Source organism: Panthera onca, chromosome D1 (genome assembly GCF_046562875.1).
Source record: "Panthera onca isolate mPanOnc1 chromosome D1, mPanOnc1 haplotype 2, whole genome shotgun sequence".
Taxonomy (NCBI): domain Eukaryota; kingdom Metazoa; phylum Chordata; class Mammalia; order Carnivora; family Felidae; genus Panthera; species Panthera onca.
In genome coordinates, this window is record NC_138348.1 from 58,274,206 (window position 1) to 58,301,804 (window position 27,599).

The 27,599-nt window shown below is 39.7% G+C and overlaps 1 protein-coding gene across 1 annotated transcript; it reads left to right on the top strand.

Moving 5' to 3' along the window:
• The first annotated feature begins 104 nt into the window (after positions 1 to 104).
• Positions 105 to 27,599, top strand: SPCS2 (signal peptidase complex subunit 2). The gene is made up of 5 exons (XM_081790330.1): positions 105 to 251; positions 17,846 to 17,929; positions 18,761 to 18,920; positions 20,295 to 20,430; positions 26,822 to 27,599. The coding sequence occupies exons 1-5, from the start codon at positions 138 to 140 to the stop codon at positions 27,006 to 27,008; spliced, it is 681 nt and encodes a 226-aa protein (XP_081646456.1). The 5' UTR covers positions 105 to 137; the 3' UTR covers positions 27,009 to 27,599.

Sequence of the window (27,599 nt, forward strand, 5' to 3'; positions counted from 1 at the left end):
CCACTTCCGCTGCCACCGCACGTCAGCCAGCCCCGAACTACGGATCCCGATGGGCTCTTGGCGGCGCGATACGCCGTCAGCTTCAGCCAATCGGCTTCGGACAAGTAGGAGGGGAGGGAGACACTGAGGCAGACAAGATGGCGGCGGCGTCTGCACAGGGCGGGAGGACTGGTGGTGGAGGAGGCAGCAGTGGGGCTGGCGGTGGTCCCAGCTGCGGGACAGGCAGTAGCCGCAGTGGCTTGTTGGATAAGGTGAGGAGCCGCTTTGGGGGGACAGCCGAGACCTGGGGAGGCCCGGGAGGCAGCGATTCCACCTTCCCATCCCCGCCCCCCTTTTCTTCTGTGGCTTTTTCAGCGGGTTGTCCTCCCCTGGCCCACCCTGGGAACCCTACGGGCGCTTGTAGCCCGATCTCCATAACTCGAACCTTGCCTCATTCCCTTCAGGTTTTCTTTCCTTCTTGGAAGTGTGCCTGGTCCTTAACGCTGGCTACCACAGCTTTTTGGGATAATTTGATTATTCCCACATTTCAATGCAGCCATCGTTTTCCTCGGAGGTGCTGGGGGTCACAGTTGATGTGCCCATTTCACTGGGAAATCTGAAGCCCGAAGGAATGAAAGCAGCTACTCGAAGTCAGTAGTCCCCAAACTCCCCATCACGGTCACCACACTTGGGTGCTGTTGCAGATTCTAAGTGCTCCTTGACCTTTTGCTTACTCAAGTTTCTGGGTGTTTTATCACGGTACTGCTATTACTGAACTTCCCTTATTGGGATGACAGGAAGCCTTTGAGATTGTTTTTTCTCTGGCTTTCTTCCCACTCCCCCCTCTTTTTCCCCCTATGCCTGCCACTAATTGCAGTCAATGAGTCGGATTCGTGAACTTGCTGCATGCTCTAGGTTGCCTCTTTCTCTCTCCGCCAATCCATTTTTTTTTTTTGTTTTGTTTTGTTTTTAACTGCGGTCCTAGCAACAAAGGCTTAAAGGAAAAGAAAAAGGGAAAACTCCTCTGTTGGGCCTTCTTGCCCTTTGCAGAAAATCTTGTTAAAAACATTTGCAAGGAGTACTGGTTCTGCCTCTAATTAGCTGTGTGACCTTCAAATAATGCTTTGTTCTCCCTGTTGCTTCATCTGTTAAATGAGGGACTTAGCCTAAAGTGCGTTAGTCCCTTCCAGTTCTCTCATTGTGGGGGCCCTGGGCCAGTTTGATGAGAAATACTAAGTATGGAGCTTTTAATATAGTAAATAGGATTTCTTGCTTTAATCGAAAGCAGCTTTTGTTGGAATTCCTTGTGCCTAACATATGGTAGGTGCCTAAGAAATGAATATATGATCATATTGAGGGGTTCAGATCCAGGTCTTTTTGCTTCTAAGTGTCATTGGTTTTGAGTCACATGGTTCTCACAGTCTTAACCAATTTAAAAAAAAATTTTTTTTAATGTTTATTTATTTTTTAGAGAGACAGAGCACAAGTGGGGAGGAGCAGAGAGAGAGGGAGACACAGAATCTGAAGCAGGCTCCATCCAGGCTCTGAGCTGTCCGCACAGAGCCCAACATGGGGCTTGAACTCACTAACAGTGAGATCATGACCTGAGCCGAAGTCACTCAACCGACTGAGCCACCCAGGCACCCCAGTCTTAATCATTTTTAAGAGAGGAGAACATGTTCTGGGAAGTGGGATGGTAAATTGCTCCAAGACACGTGAGAGTATTGGGAATTGATAGTCATTTTTGTACACAAATCCTGCTTTTCTGCTGGTGAGCATCTCAACAGCCTGTGCTTATCCTGTCCCATTGAGTGCTCTTGTTTACCCTCTGTTTAGATCATTACCAGCAAACATTACGCATGGGTGTTTCTGTTAAGGTAATGATTACTGAAAAGTATACAACATCATTGCATTATTGGCAGAACCTGGATTTGAGGATCATAAGATTTAGGCTTTGAGGTAGCTTTGTTAATTTCACCCTGTATGAGGCCTGGCAAGTCAGTTAACCTCACTAAGCTTACTTTTCTTCATCTGAACTAGTACAGTTTTGGGGAGAATCAAATGAGGTGATATACATGAATGATCTCTTTGACCTATAGTGTCTAATACATATGTTCAATGGCAAAGGAAAACATAAAGAATTCTGTCAGAAAGTACTGGAGGCAGGGGGTGCCTGGGTGGCTCCTTCGGTTGAGCGTCTGACTTCGGCTCAGGTCATGATCTCACGGCTGGTGAGTTCGAGCCCCACGTCGGGCTCTGTGCTGACAGCTCAGAGCCTGGAGTCTGCTTCGGATTCTATGTCCCTCTCTCGCTGTGCCCCTCCCTTGTTCATGCTCTGCCTCTCTTTCTCTCAATAAATAAAATATTAAAAAAATTTTAAAAAAAAAGTACTCAGAGGGGTGTCTGAGTGGCTTACTCGGTTAAATGTCCAACTCTTGATTTCCATTAAGGTTATGATCTCACAGTTTGTGGGTTTGAGCCCCACGTCAGGCTTGTGCTGACGGTGTGGAGCCTGGATTCATTCTCTCTCTCTCTCTCTCTCTCTCTCTCTCAAACTTAAAAAAAAATAATGTAACTCAGTATAGCTGATTATAGGACATGGAGGTACCCAATATATTAAAAGTATTTGGTGTATTCAGATGTGTGCTTTTTACAGAAGTTCAAATGCAAGAGAGAACGATCCCTGAGATCTACTTGATAAGCGGGTGAGGGCCCCAGGGGAAGACCTCGTTCATGTCTGAGAGTGGAACTAGTACCTTATTTTTGAAGAGAGGACAGCATACTAGGTAAGAATGTCCTTGAGCAAATGGTAGTGCAGATGGTGCCTGATGTTTTGGGTGGTGAGTTGACTGTGGACTGTCCTAAGAGACCTGTAGTGACATGAAGGTAGAATCAGATTGAAGAGGAAATGGATTGCTTGGAGTAAGAGTAGGAAGCTGTTGAAGGTTTTGAGACTATATACAGTGGTTTTGGAAAATTAGATAAGTTGAAGTAGAAATTAAAAGTCTTCTGATAAGGCCTTATACCTTACTAGCGTATAAGATTTATTTAAAAAGAAAGGCAAGTTTGAGTTCTAGTGCAGCATGATAAAGGCCACATGGCCTTGGATAAGTTGCATGGTATTACTGAACTTGAATTTCCTTATGTAAACAATGTGGATTCCCATATGTATTATAGGCTTGTTGTTAATATTAAATTGTACAGTTTGGTAAATGTTCTTTGTAAATGGCTGTAAAGAGAAAATGACCAGGTGATGAGAACCCCAACTTGAGCAGCAGAAGTAGATAAAAGGCCTCACAAAGGAGCACTCGGCAGAATTAACCCAAGAAGTGAGGGACCTAGGGGAGAGAAAATAAGTCAAGATGTGTTTAGGTGCTTTTTCTCAGAAAACATTATTTTAGCTTTACATCAGGTTGTTCCTCTAATTTCTCTAGCATTTATTGCACATGGGAATTAAACTGTCATTTAATATGACCTGACCTACTGTCTTGTATTTTTCTACCAATTTGTATTTGTCCAGTTTCCCATGAAAGGTTCTTATAGTTCTCTGAGGTGATCAATACAGAATAAATACTTACAGCATTGAATTTAGCAGACAAAAAACCTTCAGATCTGCTCCCTCCATCATCAGAAACTGCTTTTGAGATGGTGCCTCTGTCTGAAAACTGAGGGTACTATGGAAGGGAAACATGGGGAAAAATGTTATTCTCAGTGGAGCAGGATCTAAATGAATAAATAAGTTTTTGCTCTGTGGGATTGAGAGGCTGTTACCTTACAGCCTCTTTAATTTTATTTGTCTTGATTTTTTTAAGGGCTTTTATTTTTATTTCCTGCAGCTGTAGTGGCACTTCCTGTGAAGAAATGTAATAAAGAGATGCAAATGTGCTTCTAGCTTTCTGTAAGCAGATGTGAATTTCTGTGCCTATGAAACTGAGAACAAAGCAATTCTACCTTCCTGATCTTAAAAATAACTATGCAAATATAATTTTTCAACTTCTATCACAGAATAATTTAGATTATTGCAGTAAGATTTTTTTGCCCACAAAATACATCAAAGCATTTTGTTCTACATAGCAGGCTGTAAAGAAAAATTACTTGCTTAATTGTTTTAGCTATTAAAATTGACATAGGTATTAAACCATGCTTTCCAGAACTATATCCAAATCCTTTTAGCCTTGTCCATGGATTTTTATCTCCTGGATGAATTGTTTTGGCTATTAAAATGTGGTATTAAACTGTGTTTTTTATTTTTTATTTTTTTTTAAATTTTTTTTCAACGTTTTTTTATTTATTTTTGGGACAGAGAGAGACAGAGCATGAACGGGGGAGGGGCAGAGAGAGAGGGAGACACAGAATCGGAAACAGGCTCCAGGCTCCGAGCCATCAGCCCAGAGCCTGACGCAGGGCTTGAACTCACGGACCGCGAAATCGTGACCTGGCTGAAGTCGGACGCTTAACCGACTGCGCCACCCAGGCGCCCCTAAACTGTGTTTTTTAGAAACTATATTCAGACCCTTTTAACTTCATACCTGAATTTTTGTCTCCTGGCTGGACTGTTCATCCTGATCTTAAAGCACAGCTTTTATACCTTAGTAGTTGAGAACAAAGGCTCTGGAGCCAGGCTGTATGTCTGGCTTTGAATCTTGCCTCTGCCACTTAGCAGATATGTATTCTTGGCAAGTTAATAAATCTCTTTGTGTCTCAGTTTCCTCATCTGTAAAGTGGGAATAATAATAATATTTACCTTAGAAGGTGTCTGGCACTATATATCTGGCATATAGTAAGCACTTATCTATTTGTCTATATATAGCTGCTGCTAATTAGCTGGTTACTCTGGGCTTCAGCTTCCTATTTTTTCCTAACACGATATGAAGACATCAGACTCCGTTGGGGTTTTGGTTAAAAATACAGGTTTCTGGACCTCATCCCAGACCTGAATCAGATTCTCTGGAGGTGGGACCTGGACAGCTGCATGTTTTTACATATAGCTATTTATTTATTTACATATTTATTTCCTCTATATTTTAATATTTTTTTAATGTTTATTTTTGAGAGAGAGAGCACAAGCAGAAGAGGAGCAGAGAGAGAGGGAGACACAGAATCAGAAATAAGGCTCCAGGCTCTGATCTGTCACAGCACAGAGCCCGATGTGGGGCTTGAACTCACCAGCCGCGAGATCATGACCTGAGCTGAAGTCGGACGCTTAACCGACTGAGCCACCCAGGTGCCCCTCTACATTTTAGTAGTTACCTCCGGGTTAAGCACTACTATCTTAGATTATTTTATAAATCCTTTCTGGTTCTGATATATTAAGAGTTTTTTGTTTGTTTTGTTTCCAACTGTTCTGTTTAGTCGGTAGTGGTTTCTCTAAAATGTTTATAGTGAAGAGCCATTGAAGCTTATCTGTGCCAGCCTCCTCATTTTATAGACACGGACACAGTTGAAGAGGGGGAAATGAAGCAACTTGCCCAAGCTGACACACTGAGTTGGTTACAGTTCTCAAACCTGGCTTCCCGGTTCTTAATCCAGTGCTCTTACCTTACTTCTTAAGTACGTTGCCTCTCATACTGGAGCAGGCCATGTGATAACTACTGCAGTAGTGAAAAGAGTGTCTATTTTGAGGTTGGAAGACCTAGGCTCAAGTCTTGGCTTTGTTACATATCAACCATGTGTCCTTAGACAGGTCACGTATCACCTTTTGCTGTCCTCCATGGTATCTTAGCTTGCCAGATTTCTGGGTGGCATGTCTGGACCCTGACCTACCTCTGACAAAGAAGATGAATAGTTTTATGGCATTGCTGTAATTGTGTGTGTGTGTTTAAAGAAACAAGGTGCTGGCTTTTTAACATTGTCTTGCAAACTAAACTTTATTTTTTAATTAAATGTTTATTTTTGAGAAAGAAAGAGAGCTTGAGCAGGGAAGGGGCAGAGAGAGGGGGAGACAGAGAATCCCAAGCAGACTCTGTGCTGGCAGCTCAAACCCACAAACCATGAGGTCGTTACCTGTGCCGAAACCAAGAGTTGGATGCTTAACTGACTGAGCCACCCAAGCATCCTGGAAGCAGAATTTTAATATCTCAAAACTCATTATTTTTTACTGCATCAAACTTAAAAACTCTTGTGTCAAGGGACACTATCAGGAAAGTGAAAAGGTAGTCCACAGAATGAGAGAAAATATTTACAAATCCTATTTCTTATAAGGGCCTAGTATCTAGACTATGTAGAAAATTTTACAACTCAATAACAAAAAGACAAACTGATTTCTAAAAGAATAAAGAATTTGAATGACCTTTCTCCATATGAAGATATACACATGACCAGTAAACACATGAAAAGATGGTTAGCATCATTTGTCATTAGAGAAATGCAAATGAGAACCACCGTGAGATACCACTGAGATGGCTATAATAATAATAATTAAAAAAAAGAAAAAAATAACCATTGTTGACAAGGATGTAGAGAAATTGGAACCCTCCTACATTTCTGGTGGGAATGTAAAATGATGCAGCCACCTTGGAAAACAGTTTATCAGTTCCTCAAAGTTAAACATAGAATTACCATATAACAGTATATCCCACTCTTGGGTATAAACTCAAGAGCACTGAATATATATGTCTGAATAAAAACTCGCACACGAATTACCATAGCAGCATTATTCACAACAACCAAGAGGTAGAAGTAACCGAAGTGCCCAGAAAGTAGATTAGTGGTTGTAGGGAGCAGGGGATAGGAAATGAATACTTGTGGTTATGGGGTTTCTTTTTAGGGTGATGAAAATGTTCTAGAATTAATGGTGATGATTGCACAACCTTGGTATAATAAAAACCACTGAATTGCACATTGTCTTTTTTTTTTTACATTTTATTTATTTTTAAAAATTTATTTAAATTCAAGTTAACATACAGCGTATGAATCAGAACCCAGTGATTCATCACTCATATAGTACCCAATGCCCATCCTAACAAGTGCCCTCCTTAATGCCTATCACCCGTTTAGCCCAGACCCCCACCCACCTCCCCTCCAGCAACCCTCAGTTTGTTCTGTGTATTTAAGAGTTTCTTATGGTTTTCTTCCCTTTCTGTTTTTATCTTATTTTTCCTTCCCTTCCCCTATGTTCATCTGCTTTGTTTCTTAAATTCCACATATGAGTGAAATAACGATATTTATCTTTCTCTGACTGTTCTCACTTAGCATAATACACTTTAGTTCCATTGACGTTGTTGCAAAAGCAAGATTTCATTCTTTTCAACTGCCAAGTAATATTCCTATGTGTGTGTGCACACATATATCTTCTTTATCCCTTTATGTATATATACATATATATCCCTTTATCAGTCAGTAGACAATTGGGCTCTTTCCATAATTTGGCTCTTGTTGATAGCGCTACTGTAAACATTGGGGTGCATGTGCTCCTTCGAATCAGCATTTGTGTATCCTTTGGATAAATACCTAGTAGTGCAGTTGCTGGGTCATAGGGTAGTTCTATTTTTAATTTTTTGAGGAACCTCCATACTGTTTTCCTGAATGGTTACACCAGTTTTCGTTCCCACCAGTAGTGCAAAAGGGTTCCCCTTTCTCTGCATCCTCGCCAACATCTATTGTTTCCTGACTTGTTCATTTTAGCCATTCTGACAGGTGTGAGGTGGTATCTCATTGTGGTTTTCATTTGTATTTCTCTGATGATGAGTGATGTTGAGCATCTTTTCATGTATCTGTTAGCCACCTGTATGTCTTTGGAAAAGTGTCTATTCATGTCTGCTGCCCATTTCTTCACTGGGTTATTTGTTTTTTGGGTGTTGAGTTTGACAAATTCTTAGGTAGATTTTGGGTACTAACCCTTTAACTGATCTGTCATTTGCAAATATCCTCTTCCCTTCCATTGGTTGACTTTTAGTTTTGTTGATTGTTTCCTTTGCTGTGCAGAAGCTTTTTATCTTGATGAGGTCCCAATAGTTCATTTTTTGGAATTGTACATTTTTAAATGGTGAGTTTTATGGTATGTGAATTATATCAATTTTAAAAACTCATTTCTTTTTGTATTTACAGTGTTTATGGAGTATCCTCTAAAGTTTTCAAATTATTACTATTTTCTTAGCCAGTCATTCACAATTATTTAAGAGTGATATCACAGATGTTACCAATCTCCATCTGTCCAGCCCCCCCCTTTTTTTTAGCAGTTGCCTACATTGTTTCTCTGCTCTGACCTTTGTTTTGTCAAATTTCACTAATAGTTTTTCATATTATTTGACCTTTCAGTAGTATTTGACTCACTGAACACTTCTTTCTTGAACTTTTCTCTTTTTTTTAATGTGGCTTCTAGAAGATTATTTGCCCCTGATTTTCCTCCACCTTCATTGGCCTCTGTATTATTGTTACTGTTTTGTCTTCTTCCTGACCCGTAAATATTGGCAAACCCCTCTCCTCTATCTATACTCATCCCAAGGAGATACCAGTGTCATGGCTTAAATACATCTGTAAGTTGATGACTTCCACATATGTGTTTTCAACCTGGATCTGTCCTCTGAGCCCCAGACTTCTGTGTCCAGCTGTCTACTTGCCATCTTCACATGGATATCTCATAGGCATATTAGACTAAATAGCCAGAGTCAGTCTACTTCCAGTTTCTCTGGTGTTGCCACTAATGTTCATGTTCATAATTAACACATGGTAATTTCTAACTTCCAACTTAACTCCGGTGATAAATGCAGCTGTTAATAAGCCACTCATTCATCAAAGAAAATTAAGTAATTTTCTTTGCAGTATTTCTTGGTCATTTTTATAAAAAATAGATTGAAATTGAAAATTAAGTATTGTTGCCAAGAGCTATAATCTCTCTCTTTGAGATATCATGGTATTTCCGAGTTGGGATCTAAGTTAGGTGATGGTGCACATTCTCAAGACAGACATCATTTTCTCCCCAGATTGAACATTTTTTTCTTATTTTGAACTTACTGTCTTTTCATCTTTTGCTAAATGTGTTCATATGGGTGGTGGGGGTCCATATTTCCAACTTATATAGTAATCTCGCCTTTTGACTTTACCGTCAATTTTCATAATCTCCTTATTTTGGTTTAGAAAATTCTGAAATCCGTATAACTGGAATTTAAACATCTCAAACTCAACATGTACAAATGGGTATTTCTCCTTTTTGCATCTGTGTACCTTCTCTTAGAAAATCATGTTAGCTCAGTTACCTAAGTCTGAATTCTTTTATCCCTTGGCTGTTGCTCTTATTTAGGCCCTGCATCTTAATCAGTCATCTGAATCTGATGTGTTTATCTCCATTGTTAGTCCTCTCCAGACCATCTAGCAGGTTGCCACTAGAAATGGCTTTTAGGGTCACCTAGGTGGCTCAGTAGGTTAAGCATCTGACTCTTGATTTCTGCTCAGGTCATGATCTTATGGTTCATGAGTTTGAGCTTCATGGGCTCTGCTCTAATGGTGTGGAGCCTGTTTGGGATTCTCTCTCCCTCTCCCCCCCCTCCCCCCCTCTCCCCCCCTCCCCCCCTCCCCCCCTCCCCCCCCTCCCCCCCTCTCCCCCCCTCCCCCCTCCCCCTCTCCCCCTCTCCCCCTCTCCCCCTCTCCCCCTCTCCCCCTCTCCCCCTCTCCCCCTCTCCCCCTCTCCCCCTCTCCCTCTCCCTCCCTCTCCCTCCCTCCCTCTCAAAATAAATATTTTTAAAAATGACTTTAAAAAACAGAAATTTGATTATTTTGTTCCTCTGCTTAAAGTATTCTCAATTGTTTGTCTCAGAATAAAGTCCAAGTCCCTTAACATAGTAAACTAAACAAGACTATCTAGGATATACTCCCTGTTAAGTGCCTCATCTACTACTTTTCCTCCTTTGGAGCCTATATCCCCTTTCTAAACTGGGAGAGACCTTACAAAGAAGGGAGAGAAAAAGTGTTAGTTTTTCTTAGAGCCATACTCAGCTCTTTGTAAATCAGAGCAAGGTCCTTCTATTGGCACTAATCTCCGGTAGCCTTCATCTCTTCAGTGTGAATCAGGAATCTTTTGAGCCTTTGTCAAGCTTTGTGTACTGGCCTTTGTGAAGCTAAGGAACTTCATGAAGCAATCCATGGAGATCTTTATCACTACATAACTTATTTCTGTTTCACTGCTATTAGAATAAGAAAATAGAAGTGTTTATGTTATTTAATACTCAACACAATTTTGCTTTGCTGGACATACCTTTAATGACCAAGGATTTTGTCCTTTTTTTGCCTTTAACGCCAGAAGATGCATGGGGAACAGGAAAAGCCTGTAATCCTTAAATAGGTTAAATCAAAAAATACCTTCCTGTACTATTTACATATTCTCAAGACCTGGATTATGTTTAATACCCTCCTGAAGTCCTTAGAAAAGTGAAGTTCTTTTTTTTTTTTTTAATTTTTTTTTTTTTTTTTTTTTTTGATGCTTATTTACTTTTGAGAGAGACAGAGACGGAATGCAAATGGGTTAGAGGCAGAGAGGGAGGGAGACACAGAATCCGAAGCAGGCTCCAGTCTCCGAGCTATCAGCACCAGAGCCCAACATGGGGCTCGAACTTATGAGCCGTGAGATCATGACCTGAGCCAAAGTCGGACACTCAACCGACCGAGCCACCCAGGCGCCCCGAAAAGTGAAGTTCTTAATGCCATATCTGCAGTGAAGTATCTCTGTAGAACTTTTTATTCATATTTGCAGCAGAGAATTGTAACTGAAATGAGTCTTTGTAATGTTTAGTCAAAACCATCAAATGCATATTTTTGAGACACCTGTGTGGTGCAGTCAGGTAAGTGCCCTACTTCAGCTCAGGTCATGATCTCATGGTTCATGGGATTAAGCCCCACATTCGGCTCTGTACTAGTGGCACAGAGCCTGCTTGGGATTCTCTCTCTCTCCGCCCCTCCCGCCCCCCCCCCCCCGCCCCCCAAATAAATACACTTTAACAAAAAGTTTAAAAAATGCATATTTTCTGTGGACTGGTTAGCTGTCTAGATCTGGCAATAGGTATGCTGGTCCAATAAAGTGTTTTTATTTCTTAATGTTGGTACTGACAAGGAAGTGATTTATTTTAAATGGGACTTTTTGAGCTATATTTTCAGTTAAATTTCGGTTGGTTTTAAATGGAGGGAAATGGAAAATTCAAAATCTATTTTGTGGGTTTTGTTGGTATATTCAAGATTAAAATCATTTTTAGATTCTTTTTATGTTAGCTATAACTTATTAGGTAGGAATCAGGATCCTCTATACGGCTATCACTTCAGGGATTTATGTCTTTTTCTTTTGTTTTTGATAGCTAATAATTCCTTTCCTTATATTTTGTGGGAAGCACCTTATACTTTGTGGGAAGCAGTGTGGAATAATGAGAAAGAGAATGGGTTTTGAAATCATGAAAACTCCGTTGAGTCTGGCTTTACCACTTCCTGTCACTTTGGGCAAATTTCTAAAACCCTTATTGTTATCTATAAAAGAAGGATGTTAGTCAGTTTGAGATGCCTTATCAAAAATGCCATAGAACGAGTAGCTCAAACAACTGAAATCTTTATCTCATGATTCTGGAGGCTGGGAAGTCTGAGTTCAGGGTGCCGGCATGGGTTCTGATAAAGGCCCTTCTGCTTGCGGACAGCCTTCTTGGATCCTCACATGGTGGAAAACAGAATAGAAACAAGCTCTCATGTTCTTGAAAAAAAAGTTTTGTTTTTTTTTTTTAAACATTTATTCATTTTTGAGAGACAGAGTGTAAGCGGGGGAGGGGCAGAGAGAGAGGGAGACACAATCCAAAGCAGGCTCCAGACCCTGAGCTCTTAGCACAGAGCCCAATGCAGGGCTTGAACCCACGAACTGTGAGATCATGACCTGAGCCGAAGTTGGACGCTTAACTGACTGAGCCACTCAGGCGCCCCTTGTGTCTTTTTGTAAGGGCACTAATCCCTCCCATGAAGGCTCTACCCGCATGACCTAATTACTTCCCAAAGGCCCATAGCCCAATACTATCACATTGGGGTTAGAATTTCAACATCTGATCTGCAGGGAGAGACACAAACATTTGTCCATAGCAGATGGTAATTGTTCTTAGTAGCGTTATCATAGGGATTAAGAGAGATGGTGTAGGGGCGCCTGGGTGGCTCAGTCGGTTAAGTGTCCGACTTCAGCTCAGGTCACGATCTCACGGTCCGCGAGTTCGAGCCCCGTGTCGGGCTCTGGGCTGATGGCTCAGAGCCTGGAGCCTGCTTCCGATTCTGTGTCTCCCTCTCTCTCTGCCCCTCCCCCATTCATGCTCTGTCTCTCTCTGTCTCAAAAATAAATAAACGTTAAAAAATAAATAAAAGAGATGGTGTATATAAAACATTTAGCACAATATATAGGACACATTGTGCACTCAGTAATAGCTCTGGTTATACCTCCCTCAAATTCTGTGGATAAGAACCAAGTGAGATTACTTCAGCCACGTATACATTTGTTAAATTTAAACTGAAAGTTAACATTTTAGAAATCTTTTCCTTTTTTTCTTTATAAGATTGTTTAGACATCTTTTCAAGAAGTAGCTGTTGACACTATGTTATGTCCCTGACTCTGAGAATGTAAAACATGTAGTCCCTGTTACCCAGTGAGGGGGATGTTATATAAATCCAGCTAACTGTGATGCAGTATATTAGCTTTGCATAATTAATAGCAACAACAGTAGCTAATTTTTAATAACTATTTGTGTGTACCAGGCATTTTGCTGTTTTTTAATTACAGTATTTAATCCTCATACTAACGTGTGAAATAGATATTTTTATCTTTATTTTACAGTTGAGCAAACTAAAGCTATAGAAAGATTAAATTATGTGCTCTTGCAAAAATAAACATTAAAAGAAAGATTAAATTATTTGCCCAATATCATCCATTAAATAGGAAAGTGAGAATTAAAACTCAAGTAGTCTGACTCCAAAGCTGTATCTTTTAACCACTATATTGTGCTCCTTTGCATAGTAAGGGCTGCCTTATTAAGTGAAGAAAGAATGCATTTGCCTACATCTGTAGTGAATCTAAATTCAGTTAGGTTCTGATTTGAATATAGTATGTCTTTGAGAAGAAGGCCACAAACAGAATCTGCCTTGGGGTTGAGTTCAGAGATTAAGGCAAGTAAAAGTAAGTTTCTATCACTGAAGAAGGGACAGTTTTATGGTGAACCGTGTGTTTATAAGTTAGCCCTAAGTAATTTAGTTGCCTGTCACTTACTGGCTGTGTGATGCTTAATATCCCTGGACTCTAGTTTTCTAATCCGAAGGACACTGGTTTCCATATTGAGAATCTGCTTAAGGCCTATCAGTGGTACTAGCAGTTTAACAGTGAATGCGAATTGACCTGCATAAGGGATATCATCCTGAAATTTTTAGACACACAACATAAAGAACTTCCTGTAAGGGAAAGAACATTGTATATGAAGGATCAGGAATCAGAATGGCTTCAGGAATCTCAGGAGTTCCTTAAACTCTTGAGATAATGGAATAAAACTTTAAATTTTTTGAAGAGAAATTATTTATATTAATTGTGAGGGTAGACTAAAAGGATGTTTTCAGATGTGTAGTCTCAAAATTGATTTCCCGTGTGCATTTTTCAAGGACCCACTAGAGGATGTGTTCACCAGATCAAGGGAATAGTAAACTGAGAAAAGAGTAAGACATGGTATCTAAGAAAAGGGGGTCCAGGGGCGCCTGGGTGGCGCAGTCGGTTAAGCGTCCGACTTCAGCCAGGTCACGATCTCGCGGTCCGTGAGTTCGAGCCCCGTGTCAGGCTCTGGGCTGATGGCTCGGAGCCTGGAGCCTGTTTCCGATTCTGTGTCTCCCTCTCTCTCTGCCCCTCCCCCGTTCATGCTCTGTCTCTCTCTGTCCCAAAAATAAATTAAAAAAATGTTGAAAAAAAAAATTAAAAAAGAAAAGAAAAGAAAAGGGGGTCCATCCCAAGAGGAGGTTATGGGAACCCCCAGAGTGATAGTGAAGGGAAATTCCAGGATGATAGCTATACAGCAAGACTGGAAAGCAGTCCACCCAGATCAAAGCAGGTCAGGAGGCTCTAAGACCAATTACTCCAAAAAGATGAAATTCACAGAATGATGAATACTTTCACACATATTGACAGGAAATTTAAACAATTGGGTGAGAATTTGAAATATCACTATATTGATGATAAATACATTGAAAACAACAACCAAAACAACAGTAGCTCCAAGGAAAACAAAAAGTTATCAGGAAAGAAAAAGTAATCCTAGTATAATACATGACTCATCTGTGAATAGCATTTATGATTATAATGTACAGTTTGGATAATCTAGCCAAAATTAAGGTATAAGACCAAATCACTAGTGATCTACTATGATGTATTAAAAAGATGGTGGTGGGGGGAGCAGAGAAAATTAATGTGAGTGTGAATTCAGCCAAAGGGAGATAAAAGTAGTGTCTGAGGAGGGGAATTGACAATAGCAATGGTCTTAAAGTCGATGCCTATGATTGTTGATTGGGCCCAGTATACATGTATCTGTACCATGCAAGAGGGAGTGTGGGAAAGAGGAATTGTGTGAAGTTACAGCATTGCTATATCTTAATTGGCAGTACTGCCTGTATCAGGGATCCCTAAGTCCACTTGGTTCAAGTGATTCACTAGGACTGATTCACAGGACTGAGTATGTAGTTTTACTTGTGGGCAAGATTTATTTCAGCAAAAGGAAGAGGTGCATAGGATGAAGTCTGGAGGAAACCAAGTACAAAATTCTGAGAGCCCTCTGCCAGTAGAGTCCTAGAAATTGTGCTTAATTCCTCCAGTAACAGTATGATGTGACAGTACGTATGGAGTGTTGAGTGTTGTCTGCCAAGGAAGCTCACTACAGACTCAGTGTCCAGGTTTTTTACTGGGAGCTGGTTAAGTATGCACCCTCTGCCTAGCCTGTGGCAAAATTCCAGACTCCTAGAAAGAAAACTCGTGTGTAGCATAAACTACATCATTTATACAAACAGCTGAAGCACAATGAGCCACTCTTACCAGTTAGGGAAAGTTTTATATCCGTGTAAGTCACTGTTTACCAGCCAACTTTCCAAATACCAAGCAAGGGCCAGCCTTTGAAGCAGGCCTTTGTAAGGATGGCGGTCTCAGGCCTATCTTATCTCTTTTCTGCACAGACCTTTCTTGGTAATTTATCCTGTGAGGTCCCATATGAAAGAAACCAACCTTTGCTTTGTCTTTTTATTACAAAAGGAAAGCAATTGCCCTTATGGTGTAAGAAGATAAGAGAGAGAGGGAAAAAAAAGTTTCTTAAAATGCTCTGAATAGCAGGAGAGAGAAAAATGGAAGAGTAGTATACATTTTAGTTGAGCAGTTTTTGAGAATGACAGAAAATAAGTCAGAAAAGTAAGCATCTAATGTCCACCCTCCTGCCCTTTTTCTAGATGTGTCTCTGTACTATAGCAGAGATGCTCTTTTCTCTGAATAGGCTAAAGGTTTTCATGCACACAAAACGGATGATGCTCCCATCTCTTCAGAAATCATAAACTTTGTGAGTCAGTGGAAATGTTCCTGTGCCACTTACTGAAGATTGCTTCTAGCTGCCAGACAGTGGAGGTAGAGCTGGGGCTATTTCAGCACATGCTGTAATAGCTTCTGTGTTTTATCCCCCCAGATTGCTGAGAAATTATCCTCTAAGTTGTAAAGGCATGTTTCTTTAATGTACTGCAGATAGTGATGTGTAGCTGAGTGTCTATGAGAATATGATTTTTTCTTTTTGGAATGACCCCAAAATGTTTTAATGACTTTGTTTCACAAATAATTTTAATTATGAATTCTGGCTGTGCAGGTTCTTTCTTTTGCTTGCTGTTATCAAAATGGTATTTGCCATGAGTAATTTTCTCAAAGAAAGTTCTTGTTTTTATGAGACACCAAAGGCAAAAAACCTTGATTGACTTTTAATCACTTGAAGTATGGCTGTTGTAGTTCATGTTTTTTCTCTTAACAAACTTCACAGAACAGTTTTTCTTTTTTGTGTAATAGTACGTAGGCTCACAGTTTTAAAAAACAAGTTTGTTGTATTATATTTCTACAGATGTTTAGTCTGTCTCCTTATTTCTCATATGCAGTGTCTGAACTTGTGCTCAATCAGAAAGATAAATATGAAGTTCTGTTCTCTTTCTGTAAAATCTATTCCAATTTTGTATTGGCCTGCTGGTTTGTAATTTTTATGAAATGCGGTATTCGCTTGATATAAAAAACTAAGAGTTGGGCATTGCTGGGCACCTGGGTGGCTCAGCCGGTTGAGCATCTGACTTTGGCTCAGGTCATGATCTCAGCTTGTGAGATCACATTGGGCTCTGTGCTGACAGCTCAGAGCCTGGAGCCTGCTTTGGATTCTGTGTCTCCCTCTCTCTCTGCCCTTCCCCAGCTCATGTTCTGTCTCTGTCTCTCTCAAAAGTAAATAAACATTAAAAAAAAAAACTTAAAAAAATTTTTTTAAAGTTGGGCATTGTGATCTATAAAAGACAGGTTTATCAGATTATTTGTAGCACCCTGTTCCACTTAAGCTTTGTTCATGGAATCACTTACATTTGAGAATTGTTTTTACTATATGAAATGTTCACATGTTTAAAAATTAAAAAGGCATACATTAAAGAGTCAGTCCCACCCATGTCCTTCTACCTTCTCAAGATATCTGGGTACACTACAAGTTTGTTTAACCAGTCCTCTATAGTTGAGTACTTGAGTTACTTTTTGTTGTTACAAATGCTGCTTCAGTGAGTAGCCTTGTATATTATTTCCTGTGTATGCAGATAGGGACAATTTCCCAGAAGTGGAATCCAAGGTGCTAAATTGCCTTAGTAGGTGTTACACCATTTTGAATTTCTACCAGCAATGTGTGAGACAATTACTTGCTTCTAACTAGCACAGTATTGGAGAACCTTTCTAAACCTCTGTAGATGAGAGAAATTGAAGTGGAGTTTGTCCAAAGTCCTATAACTAACTAATAATAGGACTTGATTTTTAATTCAAAATGTTCTTTCCAACAGACTACACTGGATTTGCTGTTTTCCTACAGTTAAGACATACTGGTAAAATATAAAAGTTGTTAGCTGATGAACATGTATTAAAAGAGATGTTCCTCATCTTGTTAGTGTCTGAAAGTTCATGGGCGTATATTGTCTGAGTTTTGTGGTCACAGAATGAAAGGATGAACAAGTGGAGTTCTTCCCTATTCCCACATTTGGGTGAAATGGGGATGGGATATGTGAGTTCACACTGTAGTCTCTGTAGCCCAGACTGAGCTTTCTAGCATAGAAGACTGGCAACATCATATGAGTACCACCTGATTCTGGTGACCTAATCTCATTCAATTTCATTTTTAAGTGTTTTGTCTTTTAGCTGTGTAACATCAGAGGACAAAGAGTAAATGTTACATGTACTTGAAAGATGGTCTTGTTAAGTAAAACTTCAAATAAATTTTAAAGATCTAATTGGCTTTATTGATCGATTCATGAATCAGGCAGCATTCCATCTAGCGGGTAGAGGGGAGCTCCAAAAGGCTACAGAAACAAAGATTTTTAAAGCTAGAGAGGGAGTGGAAAAAAGGAAATTATTAGCAAAGAAGCCATTGTTTTAAGCAAGATCACCCATAAGTGAATGGAAGGGGCCTATCAGTAAATTTCCTAGTGCTGAACAGGAAATTCCTGTATTAACTGGATATATTTCTGGGGAGTTGAAACTGCAGTTAGGTACTAGGTCTTAGTTTACTGTCTTGAGTCTTTAAAGTGAACACTATTTGGGACCTGTGTTGTTGTTTTTTAAACACTTAAGGAAGTAGTTCATGTTACTTTCAATAAGATGCCATGCCTGGTGATGCACAACTTTTCTGTTTTACAGTGGAAAATTGATGATAAGCCTGTAAAAATTGACAAATGGGATGGATCCGCTGTGAAGAATTCTTTGGATGATTCTGCCAAAAAGGTATTTTCTTTTTTTGTTTTAAATTTTTTAATTTTTTTAATGTCTGTTTATTTTTGAGAGAGGGAGACAGAGTGCAAGCGGGGGAGGGGCAGAGAGCGAGGGAGACACAGAATCTGAAGCAGGCTCCAGGCTCTGAGCTGTCAACACAGAGCCCGACATGGGGCTCATACTCACAGACCACAAGATCATGACCTGAGCCAAAGCCGGATGCTTAACTAACTGAGCCATCCAGGTGCTCCAAAAAAGTATTTTCTTGAGGTAGGGAGTCTGTTAGCATATGTACAGCTTATGGCACATCTGCAGGATCTTTTTCTTTTGTGACTGGGAATGACCGTAGTTTTTAGTTGTAGGAATTGAGCCATAAAGCAGTTTCTAAAATCCTTAATGTTTTATGAGGGAATATGCATTAAAATGTTAGCTACCTCAAGCTTCTGTCAAATTCTCTAATTTTTGAATTACAGAAAGCTGGTAGTTTATTGTTTTTGAGGTTAATTAGCCTAGAGCCAACAGGGTTGAGGGGAATATAGGATATTCATTCATGGTTGGTCATCTCTCTATTTAAAAAGGGAAAAGAAACTTCCCTTCATCCCACAGGAAAAGTTGAGGATTAAAAAAAAAAACAAAATGTATGAGAAGTTAATGAACTTTTTCTCTGGGATCATTGTGAACAGCTTGAGTCTTTTTTGCTTAGAGTGGTGAAATCCTGATTGGAGAGAACTACTTGGTAATTTATATGATCCTTAATATAACTTTTACATGGAAATCAAGACTAAAAACAGGTACTAGGAAGGAAGCAATTCTGTGAGCTTGATTCCTTGTTCTTTTTACTAGGTACTTCTGGAAAAGTACAAGTATGTGGAGAATTTTGGTCTGATTGACGGTCGCCTCACCATCTGTACCATCTCCTGTTTCTTTGCCATAGTGGCTTTGATCTGGGATTATATGCACCCCTTTCCAGAATCTAAGCCTGTTCTGGCTTTGTGTGTCGTATCATATCCTTTATCTATGCTCAGGTTTGTTCTCTAGTGACTGTTTATTAGAATCTCTACTGATCATCCTCCCTGCTCCCTACAAAAAACAAACTTTGATTCCGGGGCCTGCCACTGTTAGAATTTAACAGTATGAGCCATGGGCATCTGTAGTTGTAGGTAGTAATTATCATTGATATTTTAGATTTAGTGTGGTTATTTTATCTTTAATTCTGTTTACTTGTTAATGTAGAGGTCATTATAATCCATGTGTGAGTGCCTAATAGCAAACCACACATTATAGTGAAACCCAGTTCTTCTCATTTCTAGCCTACCGCATTTCCATTGGACCCAGTTTGCTTTAAGACACTCATTCTGGGATATTAGGAAAGGATCAGATTTTGGAGATTCAGGTTTCCTTGAAGCTGAAGGGCTGGACTGAGAGTTAGTGAGCATGAGTAGAGGTGTGGCTTGTATAACAGTGGAATTAAATCCTATTCTGGAGCTGGAGGACCTGGGTTTGAAATGGAAGTTGTTTTGTGATCTTGTGCTAAGAAGAACTTACCGGAGTCTGCTTGAATGCTGCTCAGTTACATATATATGCAATAGACATTCAGAATTACAAAGATTTTTTTCTTTTTTGAGAACGAGAGAGCGAGCTCGTGCTTGTGTGCATGCAAGCTGGAGAGAGGGAGTGCTCAAGCTTGTGTGCTCAAGCCAGAGAGGGGCAGTGAGAGAGGGAGAGAGAGAATCTTAAGCAGGCTCGGCATCCAGTGCAGAGCCCACTATGGGGCTTGAACTCATGACTGTGAGATCATGACCTGAGCCAAAATCAAGAGTCAGGTGCTTAACCAGCTAAACCACCCAGGTGTCCCTGAAATAGTTCTTAAAAAATGTACTTTGGGAATTTTTCTTCTAGCAAGCCATTTAATAAAGCAGGCCCTGATTAAAAATGGTATTCTCCAAATTGATCCCAAATTATAGTCCCAGAATTGGCACCTTGACTTCTTTCAGTAATCAGATAAATCATCCCAGTATGAATTTTTTCACCATTAAGGTGGTTCCAGAGAATATGTTGTAGGTTCTGGAGACAATCCCCAAAGGAATTCCAAAAGAGGTTTAAACAATGAGAGCGACATAATTGTAAATATATGACCTCCCAAGAGAACTACCGTGATAAAATTTCATTTGTTTGGTGTTTAAAGTAAACATGATCATGGTATTTTTTATAATTGTGTCAGTTCCATATGTAATGGTAATGACTCCCCTGTGCCCAACACTAAAAATGCACACACACACACACACACACACACACACACACACACGTACAGATATATATGTATATATGTGTGTTCTTTTGTGTGTGTTTGTGTGTTTTTTCCTTAACTTTATCTGAACCTATTTTGTGATGATGGGGATCCTGACCATTTATACCTCATATAAGGAGAAGAGCATCTTTCTTGTGGCCCACAGGAAAGATCCTACAGGAATGGATCCTGATGATATTTGGCAACTGTCCTCCAGTCTCAAAAGGTATGACTGTCCTCAAAGACTATTAAATTCTGCTGTTGGATTCTCTCTGGGAGTTGAGTCATTTTCAACAGACTATTTTATTGTATGCTTACTCCATGCAGATCATAGTACCAGTCATGTAAAATGAAGAAAGGGGTATGAATGGTCTAGAAGGTTTTTCCTAACATTGTACTTCTGAGATTGTATTATCACAGAAGTGCTCTGAGGATAAACTGTGGGAGGAAGTACTTTGGTAGAAGGATGAAGAATGAGTCTCTTTCCTTGTGGCCAATAAACGGAGCCAATTAGAATGCAGAACTAAGAAGGCCAAAAGTGTGAAGTGAATTATCTTTGAAGAACCCCATTAGCTTCTATATCTTCCGTGATCTTGACTACAGTCTGTGTAGTCAGAAATTTTTGCAGCAATGTACTGGGCAACTCAGAGAATCACCTTTCCAAATTCCTGACCAGCTGTGGGTATAACTTAGTACAACTGACACCTGAGGTCTTTTTAGGTATCCAGAGCTGGGTTTAAGTTCTAGCTCATCTCTTTCTAGCTGTATGATGTTTGGTATATCATGTAAACTATTTGAGCTTTAGTCAAAACCGGATCAAGAATGACTCATAGAGTTGTTGGGAAGATGCCAGCTGGTACATATACCAAGTATAAAAATAGCAAACGTTGGTGAAGCGTTAACCATATACTGGGTATCGTGCCAAGTGCATTATCTCATTTAAATCTTAGAACCACCCATTTTATAGGTAAGAACACAGACCCAAAGGGTTTAATTAATTCCTAGAGCCCAAAAGTAAATTCTAGCTGGTATTCCAGCCCATATCTGAGCCCAGAACTCACGCTTTTAGTCACTATCCTAAAAACACATGGGACAGTTCCTAGCACATAGTAGGCTCTCAAATTACAAGTATGGTTATTCACATATATGATGGTAAGCATAGCATCAACACCAAACAGCCTCTCCTTACTGGCTTGTGCCAATGCCTATGAGGAGGAGCAGAATATGATTCTGATGTTCTAGCTGGGTTCTCCTGGCAGGGCCCCCAGCTGCCCTTTGAACTCAGCCATCATAAGTGTGTACCTTGTGGCAGGTCCCTAAAACAGTTGTAGAATTCTAGACCCTAGCAGCATCTTGATTTCATTATTTCCATTCACGCATTTCATCTCATTCATACACACATTCTCATTTTTTTGACAGCTTTATTGAGATATAGTTCACGTACCGTACAGTTCACACATTTAAGTGTACAGGTCATTGGTTTCTAGTGTGTTTTCAGATATTGCAACCATCACCACAGCCAACTTTAGAGCATTTTTATCATCTCAAAAAGAAACCCTGTACCCTTTAGCTATCTGCTCCCCTGCCCCCCCCCCCCCACACCAATTCCCTCAGCCTTCAGTCACCATTAATCTGCTTTCTGTCTCTATAGATTTCTCAGTTTCAGATATTTCATGTGAGTGGAATCATACAATACATGATCTTTTTTGTGACTGGCTTCTTTCACTTAGCATAATGTTCCAAGATTCACCCATGGTGTAGCAAGTGTCGATATTTTATTCCTTTTTATGCCAAATATTCCATTACATGGCTATACCACGTTTTGTTAATCCATTTATCAGTGGATGGACATTGAGTGGTTTCCACCTTTTGGCTATTGTGAATAATGGTGCTATAAACAGTCCACCTACAAGTTTTTGTGTGGATATAATGTTTTCATTTCTCAGGTAACTTACCTAGCAGAGGAATTGCTGGGTCATACGGTAACTCTTTTAATTGCTTGAGGAGTTGCCAGACTGTTTTCTGTAATAGCTGCACCATTTTCAATCCCACTAGCAGTGCACGAGGGTTCTGGTTTTTTCCACATTCTCTGCTGATTTTTACCAGCTGCCACATTATTGTTTCCTGTGGTGAGGAGGTATGCCACCTCTGTTCCTTCTCACTGCACTTAAATATAGACTCTCTTCTCTTTCCTTGAAGATAGCTCCTGGCAAAAAAAAAAAAAAAAAAAGAAGAAGAAGAAGAAGAAGAAGATAGCTCCTGGCTCATTGGCATTCTCTCTAACATAGCTCCTTTGGAAGTCTTGGTGATTTCATTATCCAAATAGTTGATAATTCCTGTTCACTGGCCTCTCCTCTGATCATCTTGTTTTCTACCATGGCTCAAACACTTACTTCCCTGGACATATCCTAAACCTTGCTGATACTGGTAACTAATTACCTTCAATGATTTCAGTTTCGGTATCCCGCTCTATGACCGTTGCTTCCAATTTTTCTAGTTCTCTTGTCCCAGTGGTTCTTCAGCCTCACTGGCATCTCTAATGCATTGAGCCTCCCACCTTTTCACTGTCTCTATCTAATGCATTGAGCCTCCCACCTTTTCACTGTCTCTTTTGTCTTTTATTGTCTTACTTCCTCCTTACCCATCTTCGGTTCCCTGGCATTTCTGTAGTCCAGTTACTCTCACTGTCCTAAAGCACCTTTTATACCTTCTCCTCTGTCTTCATACCTATCCTACTCTCTCATATTTATCCTCCTATTCTTTTGTTGCTGAGAAAATCAAAGCAGTCAGAAGCCCCCATCATTACCTGCTTGTGGTGCTCATCATAGTCTGTTTCTTCCGGAGTTCCCATCTAAAGCCTCCTCTCCATTTATCCACTAGCTTCTCTCCCTTCTCATTTACATGATGTTTCCCTCTCTGCTGGATCATTTCTTGTGGCATACAAACATGCTGTAATTTCTTCCAACTAAAAAAATTGGTTTTGTTCTCCTTATTCTCCCCACATGGTCTTATTTCTCTGCTCCCCATTTCTTCTCTCTGTATCTCTTGGATCTGTTTGTCTTTATATCTCTTTCATCCTTGTACTCAATCAGCATTTGACAGTGAATCGCTCACTCCTTGTTACACTTGCTTTTTAACTAGGTTTCTAGGATACCATAATCTCCTAATTTTCTTCATACCTTAATGTCTGCTTTTCTGGTCGCTTTTGTGATTCTTCAGTATTTGAAGGAACAGCTCTAAATTTGAAATGCCACACTAGTGCTTGTTCCTAGCACCTCTTCTCTATCTATATTCACTAAGTGTAATATTATCTAGACTGTCAAGACTTTAAATACCATCTTTATACTGAAAATCTCTAAATCTGTATTTTCATCCTAGACCTATCCTGAACTCCACTTTTCTGTTTGACATTGGATCCTATTTAGCATTTCAAAATTAACATATTCAAAACCTAAGCCTGCTATCCCTCATCCAAACCTGTTCTACCCCCAGTTTTCCCATCTCAATAAATGGCACTTCCATCCTCCTATTTACTCCGGCCAGTACTCAGTCATTTTCACTCCTCTCTCTCAGTCTTTCCAATAGTCTGTCCGCAAATCCTGTCAGCTCTGTCTTCTAAATATATTCAGTCTGATCACTTGCCATCTCTACTGCTACCCTCATCTCTCAGGTCACTATAATAATGTCCTCATGGACCTCCACAACTGCTCTCCCTGCTCATAGTCTATTTCCAGTACAACAGGCAGAGTGATCTTTTTAGAGCATAAGGCACTTCAACTCAATCCTCCATTCAAAACCCTGTCACTCTGAGAAAAATCTAAACTCCTAAGTCCAGCTTAGAAGTCTATACTCATCTATTCTCTGCACCCCGCACATAAGCACACATACCCCTTATTTCCTGTGGCTCTCCTCTCATTCCATCACGTTCTTCAGACATTCGAGGCATGTTCTTGCCTTAGGGCTATTGCATTTGCTGTTTCGTTGCTTGGATTATTCTTTTTCCAGAAAACTTGTTCTTCCTTTCTTTAGGGCTCTGCTTAAATATCTGCTTAGTGAACCCTTTTCGTGCCTACTATATTTAAAAGGACATCATATTTTCTGTTTTATTGTTGGTTCTTTCATATACGCTAAAGTCCCAAAAGACACAGCTTTGTCTGTTGTGTTCACTGCTGTATATCCTTAGCATCTGAAACTGCTTGACATGTGTAGTTGGTACTGAATAAGTATTACATAATTATTATATAATAACATTTATATTTTCCTGAAAATATTTTAGATGTAATTGTTATATATTACATGTAAGTTCTATAATATATAATAATAAAATATTAATGAGTATTTATTTCTAAAGTGCATCAGATCACAACTCATCAGATCATGTCCTACCATCAAAGCCATGGAACTGCCAGTGAAACTGGGCCTAAAAGTCCCAAATTATGGAAATCGACTAACAGCAGTTGGCTGGAGTTTGAGAAAAGTTTTGAGGTGTTGAAAATAGTTTAAAGACCATCACTCACAGCTATTCAGGTTGGGAATAACTGGCTAGCCAAGGTTTTTTTTTTTTTTTAGTATGGTTGACACATGGTGTTATATTAATTTCAGGTGTACAGCATAGTGATTCAACAGCTCTGTAGGTAGCTCACCAGTGTAGCTGCCATCTGTCACCATGCAGTGCTGTCACAGTACATTGACTATACTCCTGTGCCTTTTGTCCCTGTTACTTATTCCATAACTGGAAACCTGTATCTCCCACTCCGCTTCACATATTTTGCCCATCCCCCAGCTACCTCCCCTCTGGCAACCATCAGTTTTTTCTCTGTAGTTACAGGCCTGATTCTGCTTTTTGTTTGTTTATTCATTTGTTTTGTTTAGATTGTTTTTTTTTTTTTTCAACGTTTTTTATTTATTTTTGGGACAGAGAGAGACAGAGCATGAACAGGGGAGGGGCAGACAGAGAGGGAGACAAAGAATCGGAAACAGGCTCCAGGCTCCGAGCCATCAGCCCAGAGCCTGATGCGGGGCTCGAACTCACGGACCGCGAGATCGTGACCTGGCTGAAGTCGGAGGCTTAACCGACTGCGCCACCCAGGCGCCCCTGTTTTGTTTAGATTGTACATATAAGTGACATGATGTGGTATTTGTCTTCCTCTTTTTCCATTTAGCATAATACCCATAAAGTCCATCCATATTGTCTGTCCTGAATGAGGATCTCATCCCTTTTTTGTGACTTTCTTATCTATTCATTTGTTAATGGACACCTGGGCTGCTTCCATATCTTGGCTCTTGTAAATAATGCAGCAACAAATACAGGGCTATTTCAAATTAGTGTTTTCATTTGGGGGGGTGGGGTGACAAATACCAAGTAGTGGAATTACTAGATCATATGATAATTCTATTTTTAATTTTTTGAGGAACTTCTATACTGTTTTCCACAGTGGCTGCACCAATTTACATTCTCTCCAACAGTCCACAAGTGTTCCTTTTTCTTCACATCCTTACCAACAATTGTTATTTCTTAGACAATAATTTATTGAGCTATGATTTTTTTGAGCACTGGTTAATAATAGGTACTGTTTTAACCATGGCAGTGATCTTGAAAATTATGTGGTAGTTTTCCTATTTTAAACATGCAGAAACACGCTTAAGCAGTTGCTTCCGTAAGGATAATAACAGCTTGACAATCTACTGAATGTGCCCTAATTAAATGGAGACAAACTGTTAGGTCATGGTCAGGGGAGGAATGTCAGCCTGCCAGAGGTTGATTTTTATTAACACTTTTGAATTGGTGGATATAGCAAAGGACCTCAAGGTACCTTAAGGTGTAGGTAAAGAATCTCTAGAATTCATATAGTAAAAGATACCCTCTGTCCTAGAATAAGGTAGAACCTGGAACTAGATTGATTATAGAGAACAAGCACCGAGCAGCCTAGAATTGGTGAATATCTGTGAAAACACGAGTTCTTCATTTATTCATAAAAATTTGATTGTCTACCAAGTGCTAAACTAAGAGTAGAAAACAAATAAGACAGAATTCTTGTCCTCAAGAATCTCTGAGTTTAGCGAAGAGCACAGATACACAAACATCCTTTCAGTAGGTAATTTCATTGACCACATGGGAGCTATCATTAGACCTTGCATCTGATAGGTGCTTAATAGTTGAATTGACGATTGATGGTGCAGTGTATGACAAAGGTGAGACATCTGACCCAGTTTGGGAAGGCTTTCCCAGAAAACTTTATGCCCTAATATTAATAAATGGGAACTAGTCCGGTGAGATGGGAGAGAAATGTCTACTAGGAAGACCCTTCTAGCATAATAAGGGCAAAGTCCAGAGGTAAGAGGAGTGGTCTGTATAACTGAACAGTCTATGACAAGGTAAAGGAGGTGCACAGTAAGGCAGACATGGTAGTACCAATGAATCAGAACTTGTATCTTGAAGGCAATTAGGAACCTCTGGAATTTTTTTTTTTTTTTTTTTTTTTTTTTTTTTTTTAAAAGATCTGTGTGTGACCTACAGCACCAGTAGCCAGCTCAGTCCTTTCTTCAAAAACAGTTGATGCTCTAGTATTACTAGTTGAATCTCTATGTTTGGGTTTTGACTTCTTATCTTTGCTTAGGTTTGATGACAAATATACTCTGAAGTTGACCTTCATCAGTGGAAGAACAAAGCAGCAGCGAGAGGCCGAGTTCACCAAGTCCATTGCTAAGTTTTTTGACCACAGCGGGACACTAGTCATGGATGCATATGAGCCTGAAATATCCAGGCTCCACGACAGTCTTGCCACAGAAAGAAAAATAAAATAGCCAATTTTAAAAGCAGCCATCTTTCTGCTGGATCATGCTGAATTTTGGGATGAGGGAGAAGGAAGCAGAGAACTTAAAATGGATAAAGTAAGATATGTTAAAAATGTCCCTGTTTTGTCCTGAAATTTTAGTCCATTCTGGATAAATAGGATTTTCTAGTTCAGATATGAGAAGTTGTAGCTCTGATATCTAGCTTTAGCCTCCTAGGTCTGCTGATCGTGTTGTTTTGATTTGCTTTTCTAGAAAAGCATTTTTGCTAGCCATACAGACTTCTTCCTACCCAGCAGTACTTTATATCACATAGCTTTGTGCCATGCAGCATTTGAAGACTCAATTTTTAAAATTGTTAACCTATTGCTGACCTTGTTGTGTTAATTCCTGTTTCAACAGCTATTTCTCTTAATTCAGGATACAACTTCTTGTGTATGACAGCTTTCCTTCACACACCATTTTTGTGGGTGTGTATATATCTGACTTGGGGGAGAATTGGGAAAAAAACCACAGCTTTTTAATTTGTTTAAAACAGACCTTCTGCCTGTTACATTTTGTGCTTTTAACCAATTAAAGAAGCCAGTGGCATTTTTAGTTTTA